The 22,628-nt window shown below is 42.2% G+C and overlaps 1 protein-coding gene across 1 annotated transcript in view; it reads right to left on the reverse strand.

Moving 5' to 3' along the window:
- Positions 1 to 8,335: 8,335 nt before the first annotated feature.
- LOC142310941 (hexokinase-1) overlaps positions 8,336 to 22,628 on the reverse strand; it is a 120,043-nt gene continuing 105,750 nt past the window's right edge. Inside the window, exons 14-18 of the mRNA XM_075348793.1 lie at positions 21,296 to 21,395; positions 20,278 to 20,461; positions 20,040 to 20,195; positions 16,263 to 16,496; positions 8,336 to 9,302 (exon numbers count right to left, since the gene is read on the reverse strand). Coding sequence (XP_075204908.1) covers positions 9,158 to 9,302; positions 16,263 to 16,496; positions 20,040 to 20,195; positions 20,278 to 20,461; positions 21,296 to 21,395 — 819 coding nt within the window. The 3' untranslated portion in view covers positions 8,336 to 9,157. The remainder of the gene's footprint in view (positions 9,303 to 16,262; positions 16,497 to 20,039; positions 20,196 to 20,277; positions 20,462 to 21,295; positions 21,396 to 22,628) is intronic.

A 22,628-nucleotide genomic window follows, 5' to 3' on the forward strand; every position in this document is an offset into this window, starting at 1 on the left:
TATGTCTCAGTACAGCGGGCATGATGACGTCACTACTGCGCAACCACTGTGCCAAGATGTGCAGAGCACACGCCACTGCAGAGACTGGAGCAGCAGGGGAAAGAGAAGTGAGGAATTTGTTTTCTTTTTAAATCAGTGAGTACATTGATGGAGGACTATGAGGTATGCATTATATTATGTGGAGGACTAAGGGGGTGCTTTATAATATAAGAAGGACTGGTGCATTATACTATTTAAAGGACTATGGGGGTGCATTATAATATATGGAGGACTATGGGGGTGTATTATACTATTTAGGGGACTATGGGGGCCACTTAATAATGTATGAAGGACTATGGAGGGTGCATTATACTATTTGGAACAGTGTGGAGGTGCATTAAAATATATGGAGGACTATGATGGTGCAGTATAATATATGGAGGACTATGGAGTGCATTATAATATATGGAAGACTATGTGGGTGCATTAAAATATATAGAGGACTATGCAGGGCACATTATACTACATGGACTATGGGGGTGCATTATAATATATGGAGGTCTATGTGGTGCATTATACAATATGAAGGACTGTGCGAGATTATACTGTATGGAGGACTATGGCGGTTGCATTATACTATATAGAAGGCAATGTGGGGCCTATTATACTATATAGAGAACTATGGGGGTTGCATTATACTATATAGAAGGCAATGTGGGGCCCATTATAATATGTAGAGGACTATTGGGGTTGCATAATACTATATGGAGAACAGTGGTAGTCTATTATAATATATGAAGGATTGTGTTTACCAAATTATACTGTAGTATATGAAAGACTATGTGGGGGCCATGATAATATTTGGAGGGTTCTGTAGAGGCCATTATACAATTTGGAGGGCTATGCGCATGACATTATAATATTTAGCGGGCCATGAGGGAGGCTTTATACTTTATGGAGGGCTATTTGAGGGCTGTGTTGGAGGCCATTATACTGCATGGAGGGCTGTATGGGGGTCACAGCTGGGGCTCATACTGTGTTGGGGTCACCATACTTTGCTGGGGTAGTTGAGGGGGGTACACTAGGGTCATCATAATGTGCGTGTGGAGAATACTGTGGAGGAATTCACTGTGGGTGTATGAGACAACATTTGCAGGGCACTTTTGTTAGCATCATACTTTATGAGTGCAATGAAAGGGGAATCTAGGGACTTCAATAGGGGTAAAATTCCTTTGTAAAGGCTGTAAAGTTGTGAGATATATTCTTATGTGACCCAACCGAATATTTTTTTTGGGTGGGAAAGGGAATAAGAATGTCTGCTATAGTGCCTCATTATTTCTATGTATACCAGTGCCAGTTGTCAATTTATTTTTTTTTCATTTCTAGAAAGAAAAACAGAGGGACAACACAATACTGAGTACTAGCTAAAGAACCAAGAAGGGTAAACTGCTCTTTCTTTTAGTTACCTTTACTTGCGTGTGACATTCAAAAAGGCGTGGGTCTTAAATGGACGTGGTTTCCTAACACAAATATGGAACCTCTTGTTAAAAATTTTAACCCCACCCTTGATTATAACTGACACTAATACAAGTGTCTTCTTAGTGCTTCAGCCTCCTTCTCACAGGCAGTCAGTGTTGTAATATTGCTGCAATACAGCAGAGCTGTGAGAGCTGCAGCTGCTAACATAATTGTAAGAAAACAAAGTTCTACTGTTCTGTGTTCGTTACATGTCTCCCACTCGTGAAGCCCCCTTTTATTTAAAATAAGTTCTGGATGCAAATTCTCATGCAGATCTACAGTATGTCCTGGAACAGCTCATTTACCTATAGCAAAAACATAGATTTTTTTCTGAAGTAAGACCTCAGATCGTAGATATCAAGGTATCCCTTTATTATATTTCCTACGACCTAAATGCCCAAATAGATGGCTTAGGAAGGTTGCTCCTACTTACAGACTCCCTTTAAGTACGTCAAAGTTATTAGCATAGTTTCTGCTGTAGTAATTCGGTACGAAATTCAAAATTTCAGTGCATGTAAGCAGCACAATAAAATGGCACTCTGCAAATACAGAATATATGAATTATAGTATTGCTACACCAATAAAAATTTGAGGAACTCAGATTAGTTTTTAATAAATTGGTGAACAAGGGTGTAGTCGGACGTGTTTGTTCAAATAATTTTTTTTCCTGATCTCTACTGGATTAGTAGTGGGAGTGTCTGATAGATGCCCACCCATTACTAATACCAGGGCTTGATGTCGGCTGGCAATTTACAGCTGGCATCAACCCCATATATTACCCCGTTTGCCACCGCACAAGGGCTACAGGAAGAGCCGAGTACAGTGGCAGATTTGACGCATCTAATAGATGCGCCATCTCTGGGGCAACTGTTGGCTGCTAATTGTAGGCTGGGAAGGGCCAAATAATCATGGCCTTTCCCACCCTAAAAATATCAGCCCCCAGTTGTCTACTGTCCCTTGGCTGGTTTTGTAAAAATGAGGGGACCCTATGCCATTATTTTAAATGATTTGTTCAAATAAATAAATCAGCGTAGGATCCCCTCTATTTTTCAAAACCAGGGAAGGTACAGCTGACAGCTGAGGGTTGCAGCCTGCAGCTGCTGCTGTACCTATGCTGGTTATGAAAATTAGGGGGGAACATCAAGTCTTTATTTTTTCTAAAATTATTTATTAACTCTGCTAAATAGTTGTACAAGCTATCTATCTATCTATCAATCTATATCTATCTATCTATCAATCTATATCTATCTATCTATCTATCTGTCTGTCTATCACTTTTCTGGCTTTGCACATCTTTTACACATAAAAAAAATTAATTTCAGTATCATGCATTTTTTTCCATTACCGGTCACAAAGATGTGTCACACAGGCGACGCACACCGACACACGGATGGCCAAAACGTACCCTGCAAAACTTGCTTTTCTTTTTACATGGACGTGTGAAGGGGCCTAAGATGAAGTCCGTTGCTTTGTCGTTGGCAGAACCCTTCTTGTATGCCATACTATGCTCTTACTGTTTGTGCAATATTTTTGATTACAAATTAAAAATTGAAATTAGCCTGAGTTTGCTGCTATAAATAGTAAATTAATTTGAATTTCAGCTATAATACATTTCCTTTCAGCATCCAATGAGAATAGATTGTGTAGGTGTGAAGATGGAACTACGAGCTTGTTGCTATAGTAACATGTAGTGGAGAACCAAATTATTCCAAAGTTCTGAGACTGTAAAAAGAAACAGAACAGCCATTTGTACATTTCTTTAATATTTGCTGGTTGTAGGATTTTAGGTAGTTTTTGCTTTATCATTAATTTCTAATTAAATTGTGTTTAAATGAACAAAGCAGAGCACTCAGTGATTTTCACCCATAGTTATGCCCCTTTTCAAGACCGTGCCTCCTTTACGCCTTACACCCAAGAAATGTATTAACCTACAGAAACTAAGCCAATATGGCAGTAAAAAAATGAAAATTTTACTTTTTCCCAACAAAAATATTACTTTAGCCCCATATTTTGCATTTTCACAAGAGAAAATGCAGTGTACAATTTGTTGCCCAATTTCTCCTGAGTACACCGATACCCCATATGTGGTGGAAATCTACTGTTTGGGCGCACGGCAAGGCTCGGAAGGGAAGGAGTACCATTGGAATTTTAGAGCGCAAAATTGTCTGGAATAGATAGTGGATGCCATGTTGCATTTGGAGAGCCCGTGATGTGCCTAAGCAGTGGAGCTCTCCCACAAGTGACCCCCGTAAACATCCCGCCCACCTCCTTCCTTCCGCATAGCCGGCAGGAGCCGCGGGACGCAGGTAAGCTGTGTTCATCGTTCACACATCGTGTCACACGGAGCGACGTGTGCTGCCCCGGGTACGATGAACAACCGGCGCTAAGTAGAATAAACGATTTTTTAAAAATGAGCGACCTGTACACGATTTGCGATTCGTAACCGATTTGCGATCATTTACAGATGCTCATAGGTGTCACACGGGACGACGTTGCAAGTGATGCCGGATATGCGTCACGAAAACAGTGACCCCGATGATATATCGCACGATAGATCGTCCCGTGTGACGCCCGCATTTCTCTGGACTCTATTTGACAGTGTCCATCTTTTCAAAGGTGAACTAAACTGTTTATGACCGCACTTTTGTGTTCGTCTAAAAAGATGCGTAAACAGATGGTCACTGCCTCACCACAGGCCAGACGAGAGTTCACAGTAAATCCCTCTGCCTCATTAAAGTGAATGTTCCATTGGGAATCTCATCTGAACCATGTTTTTTAGAGATTTACACATACTCCACAGTGTAAGCGCCCAGTGTAGAGCGCATGATAAATGAGCAGCACCATACTGTGATCTTTGGGAGGTAGAATGAACGAATCAACAGCAGTTGAAGAATTTGCTTTATTTATTTTTTACACCTACGCCATTCCCCTCGTATAAGTGATTAGGTGGCTTTATTCCTCAGGTCAGCACGATTACATAGATGCCAGATTTATATAGTTTTGGTAGATTTGGCTACTATCACACTAAAAAAACTTTTATACAAAATCAAGGTTTTTTGCATCACTGAATTTTGCAGGCTATAGTTTTTTATTTTTCTGCCGACATGTGAGGTCTTCTGTTTTGCTGGATGAGTTGAAGTTTTTATTGGCACTATTTTGGGCCACGTAATATTTATTGATTGCTTTCTATTCTGCTTTTTGTGAGACAGAATCAATAGTTTGGGTTTTTTTTGTGTTTCATTTTTACGTCGTTCACTGTGTTGTAAAAGTGATAAGACGGCTTTATTCTTTGGGTAAGTAAGATTACAGCGATACCACATTAATATAGTTTTTTTATGATTTACCACTTTTACACCATAAATACTATTTTATAGAAAAAAGCAGTTTTTGCATTGCTGTATTCTGAGAGCTATAACTTTTTAATTTTTTTTTTGCTGAGATGTATTGCAGCTTGTTATTTTGTGTGACAAGATGACGTTTTCAGCTGTACCATTTTTATTTATATATGACTTTTTGATCACATTTTATTCCACTTTTTTTGTCTGCTGTAGGATGAAAAGACAGTTTTTATTTTTGTTTTTTACAGTGTCCACTGAAGGGGTTAACAAGTGTGACAGTTCTATAGATCAGTGTGTTATGCACGCAGTTATACCAAATATGTGTACTTTTTTTACACAAATATAACTATTTATTGCAATATTTTTTTTTGTTGTTCTTTATTTTCTGATTTCTTTAAATATTTTTACTAACTTTTTTAAAAACGTTTTTACTTAGTACCTGTATGGGACATTACTTTTTGGTGCTCTGATCGCAGGTACATCGCAGTACATTGCAGCTGTCAGAGCTGCACTGTTAGAACCTCCAGGGATCAATCTGCAGGCATGATCCCTGAGGCGTCATGTAGTTTGGTTGAGGTTGTCATGATGACCTCGGATCACCATGTCGACGATCAGTACCTTGCAATGACATAGCAGGGACCCTAATCGGAGGGTAGAGGGAGCACGATCCCTCTATCAATCCCCAAAGTGCCACAATCGATATCAATCGCATCATTTAAGGGATTAAACAGCTAGGGATGACACAGGGGCCACCCCTGGCTGTGAGAGCTGGGGCTCAGCTGTCAGCAAAGCCATATTCCCGGTGGTGATTGCGACAATCACAGCGCTTGTGTCCTCACAATTGCCAGGATGTACCTATACATCCTAGGTCGGGAAAGGGTTAATGACATATTTCTTTCTCTTGATCATCCCAAGGTATAAAATATCTGGGGATACACATACATAGAGCCCTTACCTGCCTGTTCGAACTGAATTTCCAACCCTTACTAGGAGAAATTCATAAAGACCTAAATTCATGGCTTGTGAGGGACTTTTCATGGTTTGGCAAAGTAAACATATTGAAAATTAGCATTTTGCCTTGTCTTTTATATTTCTTCCAGACCATACCTATAAGAACACCTCTTAGCTTTTGTGAACATTTTCGCAGTATTTTTTTGTAGGTTCATATGGTCTTGCAGACGCCCACGCATTCGTGGAGATGTCTCTCCTGTCTCTCTGGAAGACATGGCATTCCAGATTGTAGAAAATGTTACATGGCATCAGTCCACAAAGTGTACTAGACTTTTTCTATCATCAATAGAGGAAACCTTTGGTCTGAATAGCAGTCTATCTGCGCAAAATCACTCACCACCCTCTCCTGGTGCCTGCACCCCGCCACCCCTTCTTTTAATCATATGTCGTTTAGCACATATTTCACAATTCTGGCCCCAAGATATGGCAACAAGAATAACTCCCCAATTGACCCCACTGGCCCATTATTTCCAATCTCAGATAACTCTACCTTCCCCCCAGGATCATCCTCTAATGGATTTTTGGGAAGAAACAAATATCACCTTCGTCATTTTGTTCTGTCCTTTCTTAAACCTCCCTAATCAGTAAAAGTAAATAAAGTATCAGGAATCCATCAAGACTACCCCCTTTTTCTGCAATTTAGGGTTGCATCCCCGTTTTGGTTCTTTTTCTTCCGCTGTGGTGGATACTCCTTATGCTGAATCAACTGTGGACAAATTGAAGGCTATCTGGTCTGAGGTTAAAGAGAACCTGAAGAAGGCAAGGTTGGTCAAGCCTTCTCTGCTAATATGAGACGTTCCAAGGGCCCTAGCCTTGGAGTTGGGGACAAGGTATGGTTATCCACACGGAATATTAAACTCAAGGTCCCTTCTGCTAAGCTGGGTCCGAGATTTATTGGACCTTACGAGATAATCGAGGTCATTAATCCCCCAGCTTTCCGTCTGCAGCTCCCCCCGTCCTTTAAGATATTGAATGTGTTCCATAAGTCCCTCCTCAAGATATATCGTGTCCCCATTCACCCAGTCAGTGACCCCCCTCCTCCTGTTTTGGTTGAAGGTAACTTGGAGTATGAGGTACAGAGAATACTTGATTCCCGTATTGTCAGAGGGGTGGTACAGTATTTGGTGCACTGGAAGGGTTACGGCCCTGAGGAGAGGTCATGGGTCCCTGCAAGCGATATTCATGCTAAGGGTCTGGTCCAGCGGTTTCACCTCCAATTTCCTGGGAAGCCGGATTTTGAGGGTCCGGAGGCCCCTCGTGGAGGGGGAGGTACTGTTACGTCACCGCCGGAGTCTGCTCCAGCGACTTCTGCTCCGATCGCCAGGCGACGCCGTGTTCCTGCCTTGGATGGTGCTGGTGATGGGAGAGGAGTCGATGCCAGCAGCACCGGTGGGCGCAAGCTCCGATCATCCACTGGGCTGGGTTATCTTGGGATCTGCAGTACCACTGGCTGACTGTAGGTGGCGGGTGTCTCCCAGCTGAAGTACCATCATTCAGCTACAGCTAATGGGAAGACACCACACCCTTCTTATTCCCCCTCCTGTCTGCTGGCCTCTGCCAGAGATAGTTCTGATTCTGGGTCATGTGCTGTTTGTTTTGTGATTCCTGTGTGCTGACTTGCTTGTTGTTGACTACCCTTCTGCCTGCTGTTTTGTACCTCGCTGCCCGACCCGGATCTGACCACTGCTACGTTTTCTGTTTACGCCTTTGCCTGCCGATTCTGTCCCTGTTCTGCTGTTCCTGGTTTGACCCTGCCTGACGAATACTCTCATCGGACTGCAGCCTTCCACGGGTAGAGATCTCCAGGGCCTTGTGTAATTCCAAATCCCTGTATAGGGGTTAAAGGGTTTCAGGGTTCTGGGGTCCTGCTTGGTGAGGGGCTTACCTCTAGTCTGTCCATTACATCCTACCTGAGTCTGTTTATCCAGGCGGGTGTTACACCATCAAACTTAACTGAACTGGAATTGTTTTGTAAACAGGAATGGTCAAATATACCTTCATCCAGGATCCAGGAACTCATTTAAAGCTACAGGAAGCGACTAGAGGCTATTATTTTTGCAAAAGGAGGCTCTACAAAATATTAATGTCACTTTTATGTTGAAGTGCCCATACTTTTGCACCGGTCAAATTTTGTTTAAATGCGGATTGCACATTTTCTGTTAGTACAATAAACCTCATTTCAATCCAGAAATATTACTGAGTCCATCAGTTATTAGATATATGAAACTGAAATAGCTGTTGCAAAACCCCAAATTGTTATAAAGAAAAAAAGGTTAACATTAATAGGGGTGCCCAAACTTTTTCATATGACTGTATTTAACAATAATCTTTTTCTCCACGATTTTCGTGTTATTTACCTTTTTTTTCACAAACTACTGACAGTCATGTTTTATTTTGGTTTTCAGATTTTGGGGCTGGCTGATACACCCTAGTTTGGTATAACGGAGTTACCATACATAAGTACAATCACCACTCTTGGCCACAAGACGCACATTGGAAAACTTTATTGAGTGGCTAAATACAATTTGTGACTCTAATGTGGAATAATATGGTTTTCTGACCTAAACGGAATCTGTCAGGCATTTTTTTTGTAACACAGACTTTAAAAACAGAAATTCACACCTTAACACATCCAATCACAGTGCAACAAAATATTCATAGAAAAGTATACAACCTCTCAGATGTTGGGGGCCATTAAGTATAGCAGCTTACAAAAGTGCCGTCCCATGAACAGGTTGACTTTGCCTGACAAATTGAACAAAGCATACATGTGGAATTGATACATACTAATAACACAACACTATCCATACAAGCAATGAGAAATGCCACTCACTGGATGTACCCAGTGCCTCCTGTGCCATCGGATAGATGCTACTGACTCTCAGACTGCCCTTTGTGCCCAGGACTATATCTATGTGTATAATGCCACCGCTGGTAGTACAGAATGGAATAACCTAACTCCCTTACCACCACGCGTTCACGCATGGCTGATGAGATCCAGTTTTAGAGGCTGAAATGATTTGGGAAACTAAGGAAATTCCAACAAACTGATAAATAAAGTACAAAATAAAAGAATAAATTATACACAGACATAAATGGCTTAAACATAGGTTATGTTAGGTGAGGAGTGAAGCAGACAGGAGTCCAGTAACAGCCAGTGTTAGTCAATACTCTTCCTATGGTGGTCTCCTATTTCCCCATGGTTACATTTCTATAAACAGTAGAGCTGGAAGGTTCCATCCTTGTTACAGTTACTTCTTGAAATGAAAGTGCTGGGAAGGCAGGAAAACACAAGCACGATGATCCGATCTTTAATTCTGTTCAGCCTCACGAAGTCTACATCCAACAGCCGTGATCAGAGCTGCCCCCTTCCCACTACCGTCTTCTGAGAGGAGGAAGGACACCTTGCACTTTGGAGCAAGATCTACTACAGTCTGGTGCATGATCCTGGAGAAGCTGCAAAGAAGGAAAATATTTATTATCTACTTCATTTACATAACATCAAAGCCACTAACACAATCATGGTGAGGAGGGATACAATGCAATACAAAGTTTCCAGCTACAAGGTCAAGGTTTATCCCCGAGATCTCTTAATATAAGGGACCAGGTTTTTCCCTTATGAGCTGCGGCCATCATCAATGAGCTCTTATATACAGCATTCCAGAATACTGTATATAAAGGCCCCTTTACACACTGCAACATTGCAAACGACATCGCTGTAACGTCACCGGTTTTGTGACGTAATAGCGACCTCCCCAGCGACATTGCAGTGTGTGAAACACATCAGCGACCTGGCCCCTGCTGTGAGGTTGCTGATCACTACACATCTCTCAGGACCATTCTTTGATCCTTTGTTTCCCGCTGTGCAGCATGATCGCTAGAAAGTCTGTGTGTAAAGGGGACTTTACAGCGACTTCGTTAGCGACTTCCCTTTCAAAAATCTGCTTTACAACGTCCCCAATGACTAGCTAGGTCGTTGTGCAGGTCCGTATCGCTGTTACGTCGTTTTCCAGGTTTGCCTGTTTGACAGCTCACCAGCGACTCACCAGAGACTTTGTAGCGATCCCGGCCAGGTTGGGATCGCTGGTGGGATCGCTGAAAGTCTGTGTGTAAAGGGGCCTTAAGAGCCCAGGCCCCTGTGTATTGTTCTGTTGTTGTGTCTCTCAGTAATCACACTCAGTGGAGATCTTCAGGCTATTTATTAGGTGGTATTGTCAGCCATAACGTATCTCTCTGCTGCCTGCACTCTGTCTGCAGTACCAGCAATTTCCCACTTGCTTGTAAACACATACATGAAGAGAGACCCCTAGAGGCCCCTACCGGACATACAGCATATACATATTGCTACATGTATAACGTAAAAAAGACCTTTATATTACTCACCTAGGGAGCGGTTTGGTCTGATGTGTGTCGTTGATCTTGGGTCCAGCACCTCCTCTCTGCTACGATCTTCGTCCTCCTTCTTCCCAGACCCATGTGGCATTGCAGTCCTGTGCAGGCTCACTTTGTTGTGCCCTGCTGAGGGCAGATCAAAGCACTGCAATGCACAGCCACGAGGAATGGTCAAAGACCCCCCGTGCATGTGCACTACAATACTTTGATCTGCCCTCAGCAGGGCACATCAAAGTGCACCTGTGCAGGACCTCATTGTAAGATACGTCATCCACACGGGTCTCAGAAGAAGGAGGACAAGATGGAGGAGGCGCCGGACCAAGAGCAGTGACACCCATCGGACCAGACCACCCCCTAGGTGAGTATAATCAAGGTGTTTTTTTACTTTATACACAGCGGCATGGGCCCTTATATACAGTATTATAGAATGCTGTATATAAGGGCTCACTGGTGGATGCCGCAGCTCATAAGGGAAAAACCTGGTGACATGTTCCCTTTAAAGGGATTATCCACTACACGGACAAACCCGTCTCAATCACCATGTATGCCCATTTTAAAATAACAACACCTATACTCCCCTCCGGTGCCTGAGATGCTCCAGCGGTGTCTGCACTTGCGTTCCCGGGGCTTATGTGAGCTTGTTACGTCACGCCGCCCTGCACCCGATCACCACCGTCTTCACTGTCCCCACATTCAGATGAATAGAACATCAAGAGGAAGTGAGCGGCCGCAGCGCTGACTCCCTTTTGGTGTTGTGTTCAATACTTATTTCATCCGCTATATACAAACACCAGATATTTCATTGAATAAAGTACAAGTCTTAACTTTTCTCACAAAAATTAATATCCATCTATTCAGCTCTTCCAGATCTATCCAATTCTGCCTGCTGATCTGATAACATTTCTTACATGAAAGGGTCCCTTTAAATGGAAACTATCAGCAGGGTTTTGCTATGCAATCTGATAGCAGCATGATATAGGGACAGAGATCTTGATTCCAGTGTTGTACCACTTAGTTTACTGGGTTCAGCAGTGGAGATAGAATCACAGTTTTCTTTGCTACCAATGTAGTAGAGCTCAGAATGTTGAGCTTTGCATAAACCTGCCCACACCAATGATTGGCAACTTTTTGTGTACATTATATAGTGACAGAGAGCTGCTAATCCGTGCTGGGAGCATGGTTGGACTACAAGACATGAGGCAGCTAGTCCGGTAATGATAATCTCCTTCTGATAAAACAATGATTATATTGAAATAGCAAAACATAGCCAAATAAGTGACACCACTGGAATTAGGATCCCTTCCACTATATCATAGTGCTCGCAGATTACATAAGAAAAAACCCTCTGACAAATTACCTTTAAAGATTCTTGACAACACAGGACTATATTAAACATTTGGAGTTGATCTGAAAGGTTTAGCAGATATTGTGTAATCTACTGGACATTTGGCCATTTTGCATATTTCTTTATAAATGAGGATGCTTTTACTTTCCTACATCAGATATAGAGAGCTCTCTTACAGCGTGACTGTGACAACTGTAATTCTGTCAGCTGTTTAATTACAGTGGACTAGATGTAATCCTGATATAGAGGATAGATTAAAGGGATTTCTCGTGCCTGCAGTATTGATCGTCTATCCTTAGAAAGTTCATCAATATCAGAATGGGGTCAGACTCATGAAACCATAGCCATTCATATAACTGAAGAGGATTCGGTGCTCGAGAAGATGCCCCTTCATTATTTTCTATCCACAGCTATAGTGCCTACAAGTAGTATTCAACCCCCTGCAGATTTAGCAGGTTTACACATTCGGAATTAACTTGGCATTGTGACAATTGGACTGTAGATCAGCCTGGAAGTGTGAAATGCACTGCAGCAAAAAAGAATGTTATTTCTTTTTTTTTAAATTGTGAAAAGTTTATTCAGAGGGTCATTTATTATTCAACCCCTCAAACCACCAGAATTCTGTTTGGTTCCCCTAAAGTATTAAGAAGTATTTCAGGCACAAAGAACAATGAGCTTTACATGTTTGGATTAATTATCTCTTTTTCCAGCCTTTTCTGACTAATTAAGACCCTCCCCAAACTTGTGAACAGCACTCATACTTGGTCAACATGGGAAAGACAAAGGAGCATTCCAAGGCCATCAGAGACAAGATCGTGGAGGGTCACAAGGCTGGAAAAGGGTACAAAACCCTTTCCAAGGAGTTGGGCCTACCTGTCTCCACTGTTGGGAGCATCATCCGGAAGTGGAAGGCTTATGGAACTACTGTTAGCCTTCCACGGCCTGGACAGCCTTTGAAAGTTTCCACCCGTACCGAGGCCAGGCTTGTCCGAAGAGTCAAGGCTAACCCAAGGACAACAAGGAAGGAGCTCCGGGAAGATCTCATGGCAGTGGGGACATTGGTTTCAGTCAATACCATAAGTAACGTACTCCACCGCAATGGTCTCCGTTCCAGATGAGCCCGTAAGGTACCTTTACTTTCAAAGCGTCATGTCAAGGCTCGTCTACAGTTTGCTCATGATCACTTGGAGGACTCTGAGACAGACTGGTTCAAGGTTCTCTGGTCTGATGAGACCAAGATCGAGATCTTTGGTGCCAACCACACACGTGACGTTTGGAGACTGGATGGCACTGCATACGACCCCAAGAATACCATCCCTACAGTCAAGCATGGTGGTGGCAGCATCATGCTGTGGGGCTGTTTCTCAGCCAAGGGGCCTGGCCATCTGGTCCGCATCCATGGGAAGATGGATAGCACGGCCTACCTGGAGATTTTGGCCAAGAACCTCCGCTCCTCCATCAAGGATCTTAAGATGGGTCATCATTTCATCTTCCAACAAGACAATGACCCAAAGCACACAGCCAAGAAAACCAAGGCCTGGTTCAAGAGGGAAAAAATCAAGGTGTTGCAGTGGCCTAGTCAGTCTCCTGACCTTAACCCAATTGAAAACTTGTGGAAGGAGCTCAAGATTAAAGTCCACATGAGACACCCAAAGAACCTAGATAACTTGGAGAAGATCTGCATGGAAGAGTGGGCCAAGATAACTCCAGAGACCTGTGCCGGCCTGATCAGGTCTTATAAAAGACGATTATTAGCTGTAATTGCAAACAAGGGTTATTCCACAAAATATTAAACCTAGGGGTTGAATAATAATTGACCCACACTTTTATGTTGAAAATTTATTAAAATTTAACTGAGCAACATAACTTGTTGGTTTGTAAGATTTATGCATCTGTTAATAAATCCTGCTCTTGTTTGAAGTTTGCAGGCTCTAACTTATTTGCATCTTATCAAACCTGCTAAATCTGCAGGGGGTTGAAGACTACTTGTAGGCACTGTAGATATTTTTAGTATTGCAGCTCTCTGACAATCAGTTCCATTCAAGAACAATACCATGTATAGCCTCTACAAACAGGTATGTACTGATTAAACAATGAAAGGACCCCCTTCTTTTGGCTGTATGACAGGTGCGGTAGAAGTCAGACCCCTCCAATCTCATGTTGAGAGCCTATAAGCCTATAGTACAGAATAAGCCTCTTTTTAGCAAATGTATGTTTTTCTTTAATTGACAAACAAGTTTCATTAACATATTTATCCTTTAAACCTTCCTAATTATTTATGTAATGGTGTGTAAATCTACTAAAATACTTTACGATCACCATCATCCCAGGTTTCCAGTGGCTCTCGGTTCCTCTTCCACTCCACATAACTTGAAATCAGACTAGTTGGCTCCCATAGGCACCAAAAGTCACTTTCCGAGTGTAAAGCGGGCTTTACACGCTACGACATCGCTAGCAATTGCTAGCGATATCGAGCATGTAAGCACCCGCCCCCATCGTGGATGCGATATCGTGTGATCACTGCAGCAGCGAACATTATCACTACGGCAGCGTCACACGCACTTACCTGGTCGTCGTCGTCGCTGTGACTGCCGAACAATCCCTCCTTCAAGGGGGAGGGACGTTCGGCATCACAGCGACGTCACCGCGACGTCACTAAGCGGACGGCCAATCAAAGCGGAGGGGCGGAGATGAGCGGGACGTAACATTCCGCCCACCTTCTTCCTTCCGCATAGCGGCCGGGAGGCAGGTAAGGAGACGTTCCTCGCTCCTGCGGTGTCACACATAGCGATGTGTGCTGCCGCAGGAGCGACGAACCACATCGATAATCAACCATTACCGATTTTTGGTTTTGGGACGACCTCTCCATGGTGAACGATTTTCACCATTTTTGAGGTCGCTTAAGGTCGCTGGTAAGTATCACACGCTGCGATATCGTTAATGACGCCGGATGTGCGTCACTAACGACGTGACCCAACGATAAAACATTAACTATATCGTAGCGTGTAAAGCCCCCTTAAGTCTATAGAGCCTCACCCCAAATGTCAAACTTATACTGGAAAAGCAGAATCGCTCTGCACATTAGACGCTCTGTGAGGCGGCAAAGCTGCATGTGGGTCCAAAGCAGTGCTGGAAACTGGGGCTGCCAGTGAAGTTAGTAAGTATTTTGCTACACTTTCACATCATTACATACTGTATATGTATAATTAAGACATATTGTAGATGAAAAAATGTAATGAAGTTTCTTCTTAAAGGGTTCTCTGGAAGTAGAAAAAGCTAAATACTTAAAGGAAATATAATTATAAATAAATTTGTATATACAATTAATTAGCAAATCACAAATGTTTTGCCTAGGGAGGTAATCACTGTAGAATTAAAATAAATACCACCATGTTTCAGAGAAATCTGTCGTAGAATGTTAGCTCAGGAGTCTGTGAGCAGCTGCAGAAGGAAGCTCCATCCTCCTTCATATGCAGGAAGATGTGCTCTATTAATACTACTGGATATACCAGAGGTGTTGAGGTAAGAAGAGGCTGCTCACACTGCTGTCCAGCCTGCTATTCTGACCTAATATTGGAGATACCAGAGATACTGGGATAAGAAGAGGCTGCTCACACTGCTGTCCACCCTGCTTATCTGACATAGTACTGGAGGTACCAGAGGTGCTGTGGTAAGAAGAGGCTGCTCACACTTCTGTCCAGCCTGCTATTCTGACCTAATATTGGAGATACCAGAGATACTGGGATAAGAAGAGGCTGCTCACACTGCTGTCCACCCTGCTTATCTGACATAATACTGGAGAAACCAGAAGTGCTGAGGTAAGAAGAGGCTGCTCACACTGCTGTCCATCCTACTATTCTGACCTAATATTGGAGATACCAGAGATGCTGAGGTATAAGAGGCTGTTCACACTGCTGTCCCCCTGCCTATCTGACCCAATACTGGAGATACCATGAGTGCTGGGATAAGAAGAGGCTGCTCACACTGCTGTTCACCCTGCCTATCTGACATAATACTGCAGAAACCAGAAGTGCTGAGGTAAGAAGAGGCTGCTTACACTGCTGTCCACTCTGCATATCTGACCTAGTACTGGAGGTACCAGAGGTGCTGTGGTAAGAAGAGGCTGCTCACACTTATGTCCTCCTTCCCTATCTGATCTAATACTGGAGATACCAGGAGTGCTGAGATAAGAAGAGGCTGCTCACACTGCTGTCCTCCCTGTCTTTCTGAACAATATAAGTATCTCCAGGTCACAGCAGAGGAGCTTCCTACTGCACGTTCTCAGACAGCTGTGCTAATATTCTAGGACAGGTTTGTGTAAGTGTAGCAAGGTGACTGCTACTGTATTCTATAGAGATTACCATTCTAAACAAAATGATTGTGATTTGCTAATTACTGTACATGTATTTAGGAAGTTTTTCATAATGACATTTCCTTTAGTTATTTAGTCAGAGTCTAAAAGACTGTTTATCATCTATGTGACAATTTTACAGGATATGTTGGAGACCTTAACCCTCACCCTACAGGCGTTTGTTTGCATTTTTCCAAATCCCGCAACCCCCCTTTTTTGTAACTGTTTAGATGTATGATGAGAACATTTGACACCTACATACACTATAAAGAAATGTTTGGATACATGAAAATGAAAATCTACAACACATAAAAATGTCTTGACTTACTGTGGATGTAATTTATACAGAGTTCCATCAACACCAACTGTGACCTCCAAGTGGTCCAGGCCTCTGTTTTCCCGTATCTTATCCACTACCGCTGCCATTCCAGCACCGCACAACTGCGCTGCTCTTCTTGATACAACGCCACAGACTTCTTTGACGATTATACTGTCATCACATGTGCTGTTGAGACCCAGCTGCTGAAGGATCGACCGTACTTGCAGCAATGCTAACCTATCACTGTACGAAAAGAAATACCATAGTTTTAACATCTTCTTAGTATCACAGATTTCACTATTCATCATCTACTATGTATACCAGAAAATGTGTTTTTTCTCTTCGGTTATTTGAATCTGTCACTTCATTCACACTGCCAAAACCAGGGCTGCTGTACCATTACAGCTAGGTATGATTCTAGAGAAAACATACATCGCGTGCAGAATTATTAGGCAAGTTGTATTTTAGCGGATTTTTTTTATTATTGATCAACAACTATATTCTCAATCAACCCAAAGCTTAATATTTTTGGAAGTTGGAGTGGGTTTTTTTTAGATTTGGTTATCTTAGGAGGATATCTGTTTGTGCAGGTAACTATTACTGTGCAGAATTATTAGGTAACTTAATAAAAACCAAATATATTCCCATCTCACTTGTTGGTAAACCAATATAACTGCACAAAATTTACAAATAAACATTTCTGACATGCAAAAACAGAACCCAAAAGATTAGTGACCAATATAGCCACCTTTCTTTATGATGACACTCAGCAGCCTACCATCCATAGATTCTGTCAGTTGGTTGATCTGTTTCAACATTGCATGCAGCAGCCACCACAGCCTCCCAGACACTGTTTCGAGAGGTGTACTGTTTTCCCTCCCTGTAGATCTTATATTTTATGAGGGACCACAGGTTCTCTATGGGGTTCAGATCAGGTGAACAAGGGGGCCATGTCATTATTTTTTCATCTTTTAGACCTTTACTGGCCAGCCACGCTGTGGTGTAGTTGGATGCATGTGATGGAGCATTGTCCTGTATGTAAATCATGTTGCTTTTTTTTTGAACGATACCGACTTCTTCCTGTACCACTGCTTGAAGAAGTTGTCTTCCAGAAGCTGGCAGTAGGTCTGGGAGTTGAGCTTCACTCCATCCTCAACCCGAAAAGGTCCCACAAGTTCATCTTTGATGATTCCAGCCCATACCAGTACTCCACCTCCACCTTGCTGGCCTTTGAGTCGGAGTGGAGCTCTCTGCCCTTTACTGATCCAGCCTCTGGCCCATCCATCTGGACCATCAAGAGTCACTCTCATTTCATCAGTCCATAAAAACTTTGAAAAATCAGTCTTAAGATATTTCTTGGCCCAGTCTTGACGTTTTATCTTATGTTTCTTGTTCAAAGGTGGTCGTTTTTCAGTCTTCCTTACCTTGGCCATGTCCCTGAGTATGGCACCCCTTGTGCTTTTTGATACTCCAGTAACGTTGCAGCTCCGAAATATGGCCAAACTGGTGGCAAATGATATCTTGGCAGCTTCACGCTTGATTTTCCTCAATTCATGGGCAGTTATTTTGCGCCTTTTTTGCCCAACACGCTTCTTGCGATCCTGTTGGCTGTTTGCCATGAAATGCTTGATTGTTCGGTGATCACGCTTCAAAAGTTTGGCAATCTCAAAACTGCTGCATTCCTCTGCAAGGCATCTCACAATTTTGGACTTTTCAGAGCCTGTCAAATCTCTTTTCTGACCCATTTTGCCAAAAGAAAGGAAGTTGCCTAATAAGTATCCACCCCTTATATAGGGTGTTGATGTCATTACACCGCACCCCTCCTCATTACAGAGATGCACATCACCTGATTTACTTAATTGGTAGTTGGCTTTCAAGCCTATACAGCTTGGAGAAGGACAACAGGTATAAAAAGTATCATGTGATCTAAATACTCATTTGCCTAATAAGTCTGCACACAGTGTAGTTTAACGATCCAGCTGGGGATCATAGGCAGAGATGAGACTAGTCTTCCTGCACTGTCCTAGGTGATTGACAGGTTTCTTCCATGTGTGTACATCAGGAGAGACTTGTCAATTAATTGAGGTGGAGCTGGGAGAAGCCGATACGGTGCCAAACTAATCACATCTCTCACTCAACATTTCAGAGAAAAACATACCTGGCTGCAATTATACAGCCAAGCACAGATTCATGCAGCCTGTGATTTGGGCAGCATGAATCAATTGACAGCTTCCCTTTAGAGGGAATCTGTCAGCAGGATATCATCCCCCAAATTATTTATATCTGCATGTAGCTTTGTTACTCCGTTCCTGTGAACTCAGCTTATGAATTAGTATTTAAATGAGGCTCTAGATCTGAAGCCTCTGTCACTCCAGCTCTATTCTACGCCCAGTGTTGTCTCTTCTTGCTTTACTGATTTTATGCTATGTAACTTCAGGCAAAGAAGCCTTCAGGTAAGCAAGAGGAAGGGGCACTGTACGGAAAATAGAGCTGGAGTGACAGAGGCTTCAGATCTACAACCTCATTTGAGGCGTCAGAGCTTTCAGATAAGCTTTTTTTGCATATTTGTACACTGACTCCTCAGTAATGAAGAAACGGAACTGGCCATGTAAAACTATTGCTATAATTGTCTTTGAAAGAGCCACATTCACATATAAATAGTTTGGCAGGTGAAATCCTACTGACAGACTACCTTTAATGTCAACCTTGAAAATATTTTTTTTATTATTCTTTATACATATATTTAATTTTTTGAGTTGTGGCATGCTTGTGACCACTCAACCCTGTAATGATGCATCACTTAAGGCCACTTTACATGCTATGATTTATCTGACGATATGTCGTTGGGGTCACGGTTTTCGTGACACACTTACATCGTTGTTAGCGACGTCGTTGCGTGTGACACCTACAAGCGACTCCGAACGATCGTAAAAATTGCGAAAATCGTTGATCGTTGACACGTCGTTCATTTTCAAAATATTGTTCATCGTTTCGAATGCACCAGACATATTGCTACGTTTGACACCCTGCCAACGATGAACAACATCGTTAGTGCATCCGTCATCAGCGACGTGGGCGTGTCGTTCCGAGCAATGCTCCACGCCTCCTCCGCTCTAATTGGTGTCACGCCAGGGTGTATGCTATGGACAATTATACGCCTTTGTCATTGCCAGAAGCGTTGGGAGGAATGCTGTGTGACGGTGTCCACACGACCGCCTTGGTCAAACAAGATATCGCTGAACGATGTAGCGTCATTTGTGAGATGTGTACGTGTGACCGCAACAAAACGACCTATGAGCAATCTCGGCAAATCGTAGCAACGATCTGGGCGTATCACATCGCTAACGAGATCGTTGTGTGTAAAGCGGTCTTTACTTGCATTCACACATCCATGCAAATATGTGTGCTGCCTGATTTTCCATTTTTTTATCAGACAGTACACAGACCCACTGAGTGTGTCCTATTCTGATCCATCCTCAAGAACATCATGCTCTGAGTTTCAAGGATCTTATTCTAATTCTGAAATCTGGGATTATCACAATTGTGTAAATGGATCTGTGGCACTCTATGGATAAAAAAATTGGACAGTACTCGAACATTTCACACAGGTCTATGAATACGCCTTTAGTTATGTCCTGTGCGAATCTAGCCTAGCAGATAATGGTAAATTAGACTGGTAAAGAAATAGTGACAGAAAATGGAAGATGTGATAGTGACCTCTCATATATTTGGACAGAAAAGAAGCAAACTTTCAATTGCACATATTTGCACATCCTCATTACCTACCTCTCAATTTGTGAAAGGAATTTGGTTTCGAAGATACCCCTAGTTTTCAAAGCCTCAGAAATTTGGCCACGGAATAGAAATCCTCGCTTCGTAAAATCAATTAGAATGTTTCTTACAATTTCTCCTAAGTACATGCCACTAATCATTTTCTCGTATCTAGAAAGCACAAAACAGCGAGTCAGGTGCCAATAAACACAACCTTGTGTACGTCATCATGTCTGATGTCTCGGCTATATACCTTTGTTTTCCTGAATTCAGAGACAGTTCATCAACTGCTTTGTCATATATTGTTCGGATATCATCCAAACATCCATTGTCTCCAAATGCTCCCCATTCCATGTTGACGCACATTCTCCCTGCATCTCCATCTACCATTTCTATGTTCTTTGTTTCTTCCATGTAGCATGCGTTACTGCCGGTTCCTGCCACATAAGAAGACATGCTGGTTATGCAGGATACATCCAGATATATAGACAATATAGTAAAATGCAGCTAGATAATATTATTGATACATTGAGGCATAACATACATGCTAAGTTCGCCACAATGTTCACCTAATTTGTGACGAAAAAACTGCTTTCATGACTTGCAGCCTGTTTATGATATGCTTTGGAAACTTTTTATGATTTGTCCGACTAGGGTGCGCGACATCACTGTTAAGAGGTGTGGTTTAATGTGGAAAAGGGTGTGGCTTAATTTGTGACACCACGTGCAAAAAAAAAAAGCCTGTCAAAATTGTGACACACATTACAGGGAAAAAAAAAGACAAATAATACACATCTTAAAATGCCCCACATTTCTCAAACAGCATGAGCCACTTTGACCTATTTTAAGACTGTTTAGTCTAAAGACCCCCATACACATTAGATGGCTGTCGGACAAACGATGGTTCGGCTGATTATTTGCCGATAGCTATTCCTCTCTTCTCTGCTAAGTGCTCCTGTATTCAGATATGCCGGATGCCTATCTCCATCATCATCTGTTCAGGGGCTATTATTATCTAATTCTGCAATGGGGAAGCTAATATAACCATAAAAATCAGCAAATATGATTGTTGGGTGGATGATGTGTAGCACAGGGGTGGACATATCATTGGTGCACAGGGGGCCAAGAGGTTAGGGGGCCCATTTCTATCTCCAAGGCAGGTGTAATTGTATATTTTAATGAACTCTTGGACTCCAAAGGGCCCATATATTGTTATTGCACAGTGACCCTCTTCTGTCAGTGTCCGCCAGTGGTGTAGCATGTGCACTTACCTACAATGAGACCAATTTCACAGTTTGGATCTTCATACGCACAAGTCATCATTGTTCCGACAGTGTCGTTTACTATGGCAACTACATCCAGGTCAAATTCCTATTTAAAATACAGAGACATATTGTTAATCCAGAATTGATTTTCCGTGATGCCCATCAGCTCACTACTATTAAGTAATTCATCTGGTCAAGGAACTCTCTGTTAATATACCAGCATACAAGGAGTAACTGACATAGGGATGTACGCCCATAATATAGTCATTGTGTGTGTACGATAGACTGATATGTCTCATACTAGTATAAGGCCACATCTGGAATATGGGATTCAGTTTTGGGCTCCACATTTTAAAAAGGACAATCAGAAGATAGAGTCAGTTCAAAGGCGGCTAACTAGACTACTACAAGGAATGGAAGACCTCCCATATGATGACAGGTTGAAAAAGTTAGATATGTCAGCTATGAAAAAACACGTCTCAGAGGAGATCTCATTTCTATGTATAAGTACATGTGTGGTCAATATAAAGGACTGGCACATGACTTATTTCTTCCAAAGACAATACTAAGGACCAGGGGGCACTCACTGCGAGTGGAAGAAAAGCGATTCCGGCAGCTAAATAGGAAAGGGTTCTTTACAGTTAGAGCAGTCAGACTGTGGAATGCCCTACCACAAGAGGTAGTAATGGCAGATACTATAACAGCTTTTAAAAAAGGGCTGGATGATTTCCTCAGTACACAACATTGTTGGTTATAAATAACTTAGTGACAAAATGTAGAATTGGTGGAGGAAGACAGGGAACACAATCACGAAACTATATGTATGTATATATATATATACAGTTAGGTCCAGAAATATTTGGACAGTGACACAATTTTCGCGAGTTGGGCTCTGCATGCCACCACATTGGATTTGAAATGAAACCTCTACAACAGAATTCAAGTGCAGATTGTAACGTTTAATTTGAAGGTTTGAACAAAAATATCTGATAGAAATTGTAGGAATTGTACACATTTCTTTACAAACACTCCACATTTTAGGAGGTCAAAAGTAATTGGACAAATAAACCAAACCAAACAAAATATTTTTATTTTCAATATTTTGTTGCGAATCCTTTGGAGGCAATCACTGCCTTAAGTCTGGAACCCATGGACATCACCAAATGCTGGGTTTCCTCCTTCTTAATGCTTTGCCAGGCCTTTACAGCCGCAGCCTTCAGGTCTTGCTTGTTTGTGGGTCTTTCCGTCTTAAGTCTGGATTTGAGCAAGTGAAATGCATGCTCAATTGGGTTAAGATCTGGTGATTGACTTGGCCATTGCAGAATGTTCCACTTTTTTG

This window comes from Anomaloglossus baeobatrachus, chromosome 5 (genome assembly GCF_048569485.1).
Source record: "Anomaloglossus baeobatrachus isolate aAnoBae1 chromosome 5, aAnoBae1.hap1, whole genome shotgun sequence".
In the NCBI taxonomy this organism is placed as follows: domain Eukaryota; kingdom Metazoa; phylum Chordata; class Amphibia; order Anura; family Aromobatidae; genus Anomaloglossus; species Anomaloglossus baeobatrachus.